The sequence below is a fragment of the Sceloporus undulatus genome, chromosome 3 (assembly GCF_019175285.1).
Source record: "Sceloporus undulatus isolate JIND9_A2432 ecotype Alabama chromosome 3, SceUnd_v1.1, whole genome shotgun sequence".
Lineage (NCBI taxonomy): Eukaryota > Metazoa > Chordata > Lepidosauria > Squamata > Phrynosomatidae > Sceloporus > Sceloporus undulatus.
In genome coordinates, this window is record NC_056524.1 from 72,143,519 (window position 1) to 72,155,519 (window position 12,001).

The window sequence follows — 12,001 nt, forward strand, 5'->3', positions numbered from 1 at the left end:
TTCAGTATAAAACCAGCTAAAACAATCTTGAATGTTATAATTATGAAATATGTGTAGCCTAGATAAAACCAATTTGCCCCAAAAGTTGTAATAAAAAGCCAGGCTTTAACCTGGTACCATAATGATTCTAATATTAGCACCTATCAGCCCTCCAGAGGATGGGAATACAACCAGGGTGGTCGATGAAGATTCACCTTCCAACATTTACAACAACAGCAAATGTGTGTGGAGGATTCAATATTTATAGTTTTCTGTGGGTTTTTTGGGCTATGTGGCCATGTTCTAGAAGAGTTTATTCCTGACATTTCAATATTTGTTGCCATATTACTCACAATGGTGTTGTTTTAAATATTCAAACAGTATTTCTATTGTCTTTGGCTATTTTCTGGAAATTCCTGAGACCTGCCATAACAGTTTATTCCTATGCTCATGTGCTCATATGAGTTTCTTTTTATCATATATACTCGACTATAAGTCAACCTCATGTATAAATTGAGGGCAAGTTTTAGGACCAAAATTATGGATTTTGCTATGACCCTTGGCTAAGTCAAAGGTAAAGTTTAGGGGCCTGAAGGATCTAAAAGATGAAGCAAAGCAAAACAATGTCAAAGAACTTAGAAAATTCCAGCAGACATAACTCTTTGTGCTTCCCCTTAAGACTGGATAAAATAAGAGTTAAGATACAGTACTTATATTGACCTGTGGATAAGTCATGTGGATGGGGGTGAGCCATTATGGTGTGGTAGGGCTTGGGAGTGCGCGGTCGCTCCGCTCTCCCAAGCCCTAATTTCGGCCCCAGGGTGGTACGCTTTGCCCTCTGTATCGGGCCTTAGTTGCTGTAGGCAACTGGAAATCTCATAAGTGAGTGGGTTGACTGGGGAAGAACAGGACGGTCTCCTCTCCCAGCCTACTATGCATCTGTGAATGGGGACAAAGAACTTTATCGCATGGGGTTTAAAACGTTCCCCAGTGCGTTCTAATGGGGGCGAGCGGGGGCGCGCACGGAACGCGATGGGCTGAGTTTTGTTCTGCAGTTGTCCTACAGTTTGGTCTCGAATTTGTTCCACATTTTGTCCCTGGTAATAGTGGACAATTATGGCAACCCTATCCTAAGGCCTGTTGTAGGGTTTTTTTGGCAAGATTTATTCTGAGAGGGCATACCTTTACTTTTGTCTTGCAGCCTCCATTTTAAAAGTCTCTTTTTAAAACCAGCCTGCTAAGTTCTACTAACACACACACACACATTTGTCCCTCCATATTCGCTAGGGTTAGGGTCACAAGACCCCCATGAATATGGAAAAACTGCAAATAACAAAAACACCATGTTTTTACCTGAGAGGACACCTGTCTAGGTCCTCCATTGCAACTCTGTGGTCAATATCCGACAGACACTGACCATAGAACTGCACTGGTGGAGCTACAAGTAGTTTTCTCTCTAGGAATCTCTAGGTCTTTCAGTGCAACTTTTAAAGTTGACCATAGAGTTGCACTGGAGGACCTAGATATTCCTAGAGAGAACATACTAATCAAATCTGTGAATAATCACATCTGCAAATATCACAGCCACAAATATGGAGGGGTGTGTGTGTGTGTGTGTGTGTGTGTGTGTGTGTATTGGAAATTTCCACACAGCAGTCTGATTATTGGTAAATCGGGCCACACATCTTTGTTGGCTGTGGCTCACATAATTTGACATGGTGTAGAGCAAGATCATTCAGCCCACCTGCTGGCCAGTCCATCTAATAGATCCCAGCCCGAGTAATAAAAGAAATTGGGTGTATGTGACAGGTTTACCAGCCCCATTGAAGCATTCACCAATCACCAAGGCTTGTGCTTTATACCTAGATGTGAGGCCATCCGGTTGGCCTTGAGCCTTCTAGCCATTTGTGAAGCACACTTCTCTTCAGGAAAGAGCTCTATCACATGTTTTCCTCCTTGAAGTGGGTCATCCCCAGTACTTCCAGTGCTTCACCAGAGGAGTGAAATAAATATGAAAATAAACAATGCCATAACAGCAATAATGAACAAATTACAAAATATATCCATGGGGTAGCCATGTTGGCCATATAGTAAAATACTTTCAAAATTATCATAAGGAGAGAAAAAAAAATGTAGAGTGAGAAAAAGAAAAACCTTACCAAGAAAGACCAGTGTGCTAAAGAGTAATGTTTCTGTCTAGCTCTGTTAACACAGGTTGAAAGACTTTACTTCTCCTTCCCACAGGGACATTCATAAGTATTTCATGTGCATTTCCTCCATCTTTGTATTTTTCTGGTGTGTGTGTGTGTGTGTGTGCATGAGAGAGAGAGAATAAATTCACATTTAGCCATTCCAGTCTTTAAAATGCAAGTATGTTTCTATACATTTTAATTGCAAGGCAATTCATGGAGTGTCACTTTATTAGGGGCTGCTAGTCATGGCCACATGGAAAGTCCAGATTCAGAGGTAGGATATCACCGAGCATCAATTGCTGAAGAACAACTGGAAAGAGTAATGGCATTTATGTCCTGTTAGTGTATTTGCGCATTATTTACAAACTGTAGGAACTGGGATGCTGGGCTAGATAGACTATATACCTATATCACTTTTGTCAGTTGATATGTTGGACTGTGACTCTGGAGATCAAGGTTCAATTCCTCACTCAGCCATGAAATCCACTGGGCAATCTTGGGCCAGTCACATGCTGTCAGCCTCAGGGGAAGGCAATAGGAAACCTTCTCTGAACAAATCTTACCATGATAGGTTCACTTTAGGGTCACTGTAAGTAGTAAATGGCTTGAGGGCACACAACACACACACACACATTGCCAACTTAATTGGAACCAAAATCACTTATGCAGTGTTGGATTCCATCTTGAATTGTGAAAGCACTGGGTCATATGAAAAAATTGTTAAATATCAACACAGTTCTTCAGTCCTTTTTCTATGGTTGAAAAACTTAATATTTCAAAGGAGAAATACAATAATTGCACTAAGCACTGGTGCTACATACTTTGCTTTGGCTTTAGAGTATTGGTGAGCATGTTCCCAGGGTCAAAGAGCATGTCTAATCCCCTCCTGAGCCACAGTGGTGTGACTAGTGATGCCAAGTAGCTGCCATGTTGACAAATCTAGTGGCACACATCTGTCAATGAGATATTAATTCCATTTTACTTTTAAATAGTTACAGAAGAAAAAGAATGAAAATTTGACAAGTGGAATCAGGGACAAGTGAAAAGCAAATGGAAGATGGGTCACATTAAGGTAATTAGCTTTTTAAATAATTTTTCACATCAGGAATCATGGGGCATTATCTGAAGAGGTATTTTATAGTTAAATATTTAAAATGTTAAAATAGAAAGTATCATTTCATGTCTAGTGCAGTGCGCCATAAGCTATGATGTGACAAACTGGCAAGGTTCGTTTTTTTCCCCTTCAACATGCAAATGACTGACACCATATTTGTGCCCATTAACTACAACTTATTTTGTTTCTTAAAAAAATCATTGTGGACTAGCAGCCATTAGTTCACAGACTGGCACTGGTCCATGGGTCACTACTTCAAGTAGCATTGGTCTAAGCAAAGAAGGAAAATCCAGCTGATGTCATTGTAACATATCCAATTATTTTTGCCCCCCCCCCCCCAAAAAAATCAACGGGGAAAAATTAGAATGCATTTTTGGCCAACAGTTTATAGAATATGAAATCAATAATGAGTGGCAGCATGAAATATTTTGTGATAAGCACAAATTTAGAAAAAGTTGGACATCTCCCTCACTAGAATTCATGTCTTTAGTCTTGAATTTTAGCTGTACTGACTTTAATGAGGGTTAGGTGCATTACTACAATGTGGCTTACACCCAAAAGTCTTCTTCAGAAGCTATTAAAAGCTTTATTTACAAAGGTTTCAAGTCTTAGTTGGTAACATCTAAAAGCATAATTTCCTCCTGATCAATACTGTTCATTAGACCCAGTTGGTAAGTATGGTGTTGGTAAGCATATGCAAGATTCTACAGTCTATGGCGCGTTACAGACCGCCTAAAAGTGGTGGTCTGCTGGCGCTGCCGGTTGCTCCGCGAGGGAGCCACAGCGGCCAAACTGCACGGCTCCCTTGCGGAGCAAAAAGAACCCCCAAAATGGTGCTTCTTTTCACGGCACGCTAATAACGCCACAAGGCACCAGTGGCGCACTCGCGGCGTCATTAGCGCTGTGCAACGTCCGGACACTATGCGTCCGCGACGTCAAGATGGTGGCACCTGTGTGGACGGGCGCCACCATTTTGTATGGACCCAGTACGTACTAGGGTTAGGTGCGTCAGGAAGTGACACCCCTTCCTAACCCTAGTACGTCCTGGGGATGTACTATACGCCTGTCCGGAACGGGCCAAAACTGCTCTTTTGTTAATTAGAAACAAACTAGCTTCATCATGTTAAAGACTCTGCTTTGCTTCCATTGCATACGTACACAAGGAAAATTTCCTCTACTATTAGCATGGGGATTTACTTAAAAAACAAAAATACTCCAAAACAGATGCAAAGGAGAGGGTCACCCTTTTTTCCAGTGTTTAGAGAGGTCTGAACAATGCTTCTATCTGCTCTGTTCACCATTTTCCTATGTAAACCAATGGGGATTAGCATATTTGCTGTGTGTGTGGCTTACAGGTGTGCTGAATTAGCACATCTGATCCCTGCCAAAAATTCTGGGTGGATGAGAACTCATTCTCTGGGTTTAATGATGTTTCTTCTTTAATTCCAGCATTATAACAGACACAAAGATCCTTTAGAGGTTTGCCAAGTCCAGCGAGCCATCATGGGATTTCACAGCATTGACAAAGGACAAGACTGAACAGCTGACACTACCACAAGCACTTTTTCAAGTTCATTTTCTAAAGACTAGTATTTATCCTTATGGATGCAAACAATAAGGAACTTCTGCTGTTGTACAATATTTTTATTTTTAAAGTCATCTTCTAAATAATATATTCTTATACTTAAAAAGCTGCTGCACTTATTCACTTTTGTAGATTTTTTATGTGTGTGTGTTTTTTAAAAAAGCTTTTTCTGGTTAAATGGGAACAGGAGGAGGAAGATAGAATTTGTACATTTTAAGAGAGTTGTTGTAGAAACAGTTATACATAAGACTGTGCACCATTCAGATCACAAAAAGCAATCTCATTATGTCTGTGTACATTTAGGATCTATGTTTTACTCTAGTTTATGCCTCCTGTCACTTTGTTGAAGCATTTGACCCAAAAAGTATCATTAGCAGTCTAAGAGGAAACAATATTTCACCTTTACTAGTTAGCAACTATTTGCAGTAAAATATTTTTGCAAAGGAAATGGGAAGCAGAAAGCCAAAGTCTCTGACAATCCTCCTCTCATGGACCTGATGCCTATCACATTTTAATAAATAATACTTTTCTATTTTCTTCTGAGGTGTTAACAGGTGTTCCTTAAGAAGATATGGCCCTGAGCACCGAGAGAATTTTCAAAGGACTCTTTATGAGACACACAAAGTGGTTCTGTTGCTACAGCTAAGCTGTGTGTGTCGTGAAAGCTGACAAACTCCATTGCCTATGACCTAGGAGAGTTATTGCCAGCCAGAGTAGACAGTACTGAGCTAAATGGACTTGGTATGATAACAACGTACTATGTTCAGTATGAGGGCCTACACACTGGAAAAAAATTAGCCATCATTTTGCATGAGTAGTGGTTGTTTATGGCAAGGCTAACAATTTCTCAGTGTTGTATTGTGGTTTGAGAATGATTTGACTCAGGGAGACCAAGGCTTTAATCCCTCCTCAGCAATGGAACCCCACATTGTGGCTTTGGGCAAGTAAGAGTCTCAGCATTAAAGTAAGGCAATGACAAACCTCCTCTCAACTAGGACAGGTCACCATAAATCTAGAAGGCACATACCAACAATTTTGCTTTCAGCATCAAGCAGTGAAAGTTTGGAGCAGTGTGGCCAAATGAAATAGTGTGCAGCCACCAGATACAGGGAAGCCTTGGAGGTGTCATTTAAGGACAAATTTACACTACACAAATACAGCACTGTGAATTCTGCTTTAACTGTTATTGCTTCCCCGCTAAGGAATCCTGGGATTTGTAGTTTGTGAGGTAATAGCGTTCTGTGGCTGAGAATTCTAAATACTCCCTGCTAAACTGCAAATCCCAGGATTCTATAGGATGAAGTCATGGCAGTTAAAAGAGAACTGTAACAGTTGGCTCTAAGTATTCAAGTCCATAGAGGAGTTTTACATGTAAGAATGGACTGGAAAATTCTGCAACTGATGTACATAATTATTAATAGCTGAAGGGCTCTCCCAACATTTAGGCACATCACCATTCAAATGTGATTCAAAGGCTATCATCATTGGTGCAGTTGTTGGTCATATATGCCTTCTGCAGCATCCAGTTAAACTGTGCATGGAAATAAGCTACAAAATATAGAATTGGATCATAAACTGGGGAAAGATTAAATTTGATGGGCATCAAGATCTTTCACAGGAGGGTTCAATAGGGCTGCTCCCTGTGCAGAGGAGTTGTTCTAGGCAGCAATAAAGAATATGAATAAAGGTCTGAGAAAGAGGTTACTTTATTGCCTGTGCTGGGAGAAAAGACAGCTATAAAACATAAATTTTGGGTGCTGTAGGCTGGGCTGTTGTCCTCAGATTCCAGCTTAGTAGGTAAATCAGATCAGGCCAGCAGGAATACGGAAGGCATCTGGGAAGAAAACACCAGTTGTCAACACAGACATGATGCTACACCATACATAGAGACAGTTTGATCCTCCATTTTTGTTGAAACGCTGCTCCACCATAACTGTGGAGAAAGTTTGACCATCCATTTTTGTTAAGTGTCCAGAAGGACACATAAAATGCAAGAGGCAAGAAAACTCATATTATTGGCTGGAATCATGTTTGTAACGTGTTGTTATTGTGCCGGTGTTCACTCTTTTTTTGCTACTTTGGAGAGAAAAATTTACTCCTTCCTTCATGTAACAACCTCCATCCCTCAAGACTTATTTTCCTTCTGCAAGAGCCCTCCACCATGGCCATGTAGTAGCCTGGGGAAGGCAGGGGGTATTCAGCCGGTGCCCAGCTATGTGCCAGTAACCAGACATACAACAACAACCTCCAGAGGATTCTTGGAGTTCTTTGGGGATGCCTTTGTTCTTGTGCATTGAACTATAGGAACATGCTAGACACTTCTCAGCCACCCCCAATCATTGCATGTTAGGCTGGATCCTGGAGGAACTGAAGCCCTGCAAGAAAGCAGAGGAGAAGAGTGGTGTGCCACCTGTGTGGAACCATCTCCCCTTGCAGATCCTTTGTGTAGCAGTACCCAAAAATGCATGTGCTGACTTCTACAGTGCCTTAGATTTAAACCACCCAGCCACTGTACGTATCAGCCATACAGGAGGGTTTTAAACTGAGAATGCACTACATATTTTGTATGGATTGTTCTTTAGGTGAGTTATAAATAGAGAACAGCACATAAGGAAGGCACTGCAGTTGAAGAAAGCTCGTGTTTCTCTTTGAAGGGCACATGTACCCAACATATGCCTGCAAGCTGCAGAGTGGCTTCCTGCATCATATAGTTCAGTTTTTAAAAAGAAACGTGTAGGTGGGTGCTCAGACTTCTCTTCCATGAAAAACAGGAAAGAACTCTCTAAACTCAGGCTTCCTTACCAGAGAACCTAAGTGACTAATCCTTGACTCACTTAAGCACTGAATAATAATCTCATCACCTTAATTGTGTGACAAGATGTTTTGGAACAGTGAATCCTTATTCTTGTATTTGTCTGTCTATGTCAATACATGTGTCTTTCTTAAAGACAGCTCTCCATTACGTATTTTCATAGATTATTAACTACTGCATCCCTTTTTTATCCACCTCCGTTGATCAACAAATACATCTGAAGTGCTCTATAGTTGATGCACAATGTGGGCACATCCATATGCAGAGGTCCTTTCACACTACACAATCGCAGTACTGTTATTCTACTTCAATTGCTGTGGATCCATCCTGGGGAATCTTGGGATTTTTAATTTTGGAAGGAATATTTAGAATTCTCAGCCAGAGAACTGTAGTGCCTCACCAAACTACAAATCCCAGAATTCCATAGGAAGTTGCCATGGCAGTTAAAAGTGGAATCATAGTGTGAAATGACCCATAGTCACACCATAATCTCCATGAATAACAAATCCCTTTGTAAGCATTGCTCCAAATTAGTACCTGCATGGAAGCGGTTTGCAAGCACATACTTTCTTGTATTATAGACTGTTTGAAAGTACCTGCTCATTGACTCAACCAAATTTATTTTTCCCAAGTTACAATTTTTTAATGGAACTAGAATAAACCCTATATTATCATTAATGTTGCTGTATTCCTGGTGTTTGTCCTGGTATCTGTTACATTTTCATGAACTCTTCTGGAAGTTGCAAGGAAGAATCTGAATATGTTTCTTTTGTGCATGGCAGTTACTGTATATTGTTTTCATGATGAGGAAGGGTAGTTGTTACTTTCCAGGTTTGGAGAAATGACTGGAAGTTTACTTCTATTTTCTGAAAACCTTTGAAATGCGAGATTTGAGTATTGAGATATTTCTGAAGTAAAAAGCAGTGCGTTTTGTCGACTTTCCATCCAGGTTAATGTCGCATTAATGCTCATTAACCCCGACGTCATCTGAAAAACAATCTATTTTTGCAGGGTTTTCCCACTTTCTGTCCTGTTTAATGTGAAACGTTGTCTAAAATCAATACGCTTTTGCAGGTTTTTTCCAGTTTAAATCCTGTTTTTGCACAAGATCCTGCCTGATAAACTTCATAGAGGGTTTCAAGAACATGATTCTCCTGTTTCTAACACACACAAAACACCATATTTCAGGAGCAGGGGGGTTCTAAAGACAATAAAAATATAGAGGAACCACAGGCAGACAGCATCTTGACCACTCCGATTATAGACAATACTCCACTTGATGGACCAAGGGTCTTATTCTGACCATGGCAGTTTACTTTATTACTAGCTCAGGAATATATTCCAACAGGGTGATACCATTTAGCAAGATAGTAAGTAACCGGTCACGTGCATGCTAATATTATTGTTATTATTATTTACCAATACCCTACATGGTCTACTTAATTACAAATGTGTAACTGAATAATGTCTCCTGGCCAGGCTCCCCAAACATACTGTAAAAGCCAGCAGCCACATAAAGCAAGGCTATGATGATGAACTGCAAAGGGATTCTGCTCCTCATTGTCACAGCCTTGCTCACTACCAGGAGGGAGCTGGAAATGCCATCCTCCTGCACCCCAATCACCAACTGAAAAGATTCCCTTTGCTCAGTGTGGCTGTTTGCTATTAAGGTAGGTTGGGGTGGGAACATTTACAATAATGACAATAATGCCATGATCATAAATATGTCGTCATAACTGAATATAGAGCTAAAGTCGTTGAGAACTAGTATCAGCCAGTGCAGTAAGGCAATGTTATAAAAGACAAATCTCATTATGTGGACATTAAGAACTGCCTCTACAATATGACAACAGCAGTATCTCCTCTTTGTGGCAGCATAGTTATAGTTCCCTTGAAAATAAAAGGTAAAGGAGGATGTAAATTTCAAAGGGAAGAACAAGTAAAGTGGTTCCAGGAATGCAGAGGGATTTGAAAGCAAGTTTCTGATCCAACAAGGGTGATCTGAACATGGAGGAAATCTTCAGAAGATACAAAAATAGAATGAAGTAAAATGCCTCATCAAGAAGGAATACTCCCACAGCCAGCACCCCAAGCACTGTAAACAAAACGCCTTTTCAGTGATTAGGCCCATGCATATTCCCAAGTGGGTAGTGCCATTAGTCACTAGTTTTAATCAACTGTAGGTAGGGAGGGGAAACATGGAGAAAAGAAAATCCCTGTTACTCCCTTATTCTTCTACCAAGTTAGAAAAGCCCTCAAGGGCCATCCAGTCCAACCTCCTGCCATGGAGAAATTCATAATCAAGGCATCCCCAACAGATGGCCATCCAGAGTCTCTTTTAAAACCTCCAAAGAAGGAGACTCCACCACACTTGGAGGCAGCATATTTCACTGTGAAACAGTTCTTACCATCAGGAAGTTCTGCCTAATGTTTAGGTGGAATCTCTTTTCCTGTAGTTTGAATCCATTGCTTCATGTCCTAGTCTCTGGAGCAGCAGAAAACAAGCTTTCTCCATCCTCAATATAACATCCCTTCAAATGTTTGAACATTGTTGTTGTTGTTAGCTATCTTGTCATCTTAACCTTCTTTTCCCAGGCTGCTGGGGAAAATACCCAGCTCCCTAAGCCACTCCTCATATGACATATTTCTAGTACAAAGAGAGCTACTATAATAATCAATGCAGTGAAACATAAGATGACACCAAAGAAGGAAGAATGAGAGACCTCTTCCACAAGATGCAAGAAATCAAAGGGAAATTTAAGCCAAGAGCTCTGCGACCAGCAGTGGAACACATTACATGACCAAGTAGAAATAAGACAATGGAAACAATACACTGGAGAACTACATAAAGAAGAAGAAAAGATAACAAATTTATTCCAGAACAAACCATTTCAAGATGAACTCACAGTTTCAGAAAGTGGAGTGGAAGCTGCACTCAAAGCACTTGAGAAATATAATTCATCAGGAACAGATGGTATAACAACAGAGCTGCTTTAAGCTACAGAAACAGAATCTACTCCAATTCTAACTGAAATGTGGCAACAAATATAGGAACAGTGCTCCGTTCTGCACCTTTTGGTGGCTAGATTGACAGTACATTATTGGAAAGATCATTTTCTCCAACTGTGATCCAACAAACAGAATATCTAACAATGCTTGCAACATTGGAAAGAATGATGTATAGACAGAATGTATAAATGGACTTGTATTTGGCCACATGGTCAGCTTTTATAGAAACTTATAGAAACTTTTAACAGAAACGAATGTGCTTATTTTTCCTCTTTTTGTGTTTTTTTCCCTCCTACTTTTGTTATAATGGAATATAATTGTATGTAATTGAGATTCCTTTTACATGTAAATACATTTTTAATTTTTTAAAAAATAAGAGAATTCTAAATATACTTTCCTAAACTGCAAATCATAGAATTTGAGCCCTGACAGAGCAGTGGTTAAATGCCTGTACTGCAGTCAGTCACTCACAAACCATAAGATTGCGAGTTCAACCAGCCAGGGCTCAAGCTTGACTCAGGTTTGCATCCTTCTGAGGTCAGCAAAATGAGTACCCAGCTTGTTGGGGGCAATTATCTTACAGTTGTAAACATCTTAGAGACTGCTTAGTTCAGTATGAAGCATATGAAGCAGTATATAAATGAAGTTGCTATCGCTATTGCTAGGATTCCATAGGACTGTGCCATGGCAGCTAAAATGGAACCATATGCCAGAATTCTGTATCACCTTTTACTTAACATAACTTTACATATACTTGGCTTAGTTGCAAAAGCATTACAAAACCCTGTTAGTGAATTGCGAAGATGTGTATTGGGACACTAGCAAGAATGCCCAAAGACACTGCTACTGATGCACATTGGTGCACAAAGTGCATCAGGCACCTTGCCAGCTTCCTTACATAGTAACATAACAGCAGAATTTTAATAGATAGCGACATTATGAAACTGACCATTTCTAATTCTCACATATGTATGTTCACTTACAAAGATCTAACTACTGTACAGGATTCTGGCCATAATGCTATAATTGTGTGATTTTGAAAGGACTCCATATTTTTGTTTGTAAGTATATAAGAAGGTTTTTTTAAAAGCCATTTATTTCTCAAATTAACCTTTCAATAACAAAGACCATTTTTTCATAGATCGTCCTTTGATTACCAACTTCCCAGTAGCTGGATGGCTTGCAATTTGGGGCATAGTTCATCTAACTGACCCAAATCTCTGAAAATGGCTGACAGCCAGGCAGCCTACGAAGGCAGGAAGAAATGGTACAAATGGCAAGTCCCCAATGAATACAGTCGTCCAAGCTCC

At 40.1% G+C, this 12,001-nt stretch overlaps 1 protein-coding gene across 1 annotated transcript in view; it reads left to right on the forward strand.

Moving 5' to 3' along the window:
* Window positions 1-8,341, forward strand: part of PDE9A (phosphodiesterase 9A) — a 205,612-nt gene extending 197,271 nt beyond the window's left edge. The window contains exons 18-19 of the mRNA XM_042459712.1: window positions 3,164-3,243; window positions 4,735-8,341. Coding sequence (XP_042315646.1) covers window positions 3,164-3,214 — 51 coding nt within the window. The 3' untranslated portion in view covers window positions 3,215-3,243; window positions 4,735-8,341. The remainder of the gene's footprint in view (window positions 1-3,163; window positions 3,244-4,734) is intronic.
* The last annotated feature ends 3,660 nt before the right edge of the window (window positions 8,342-12,001 follow it).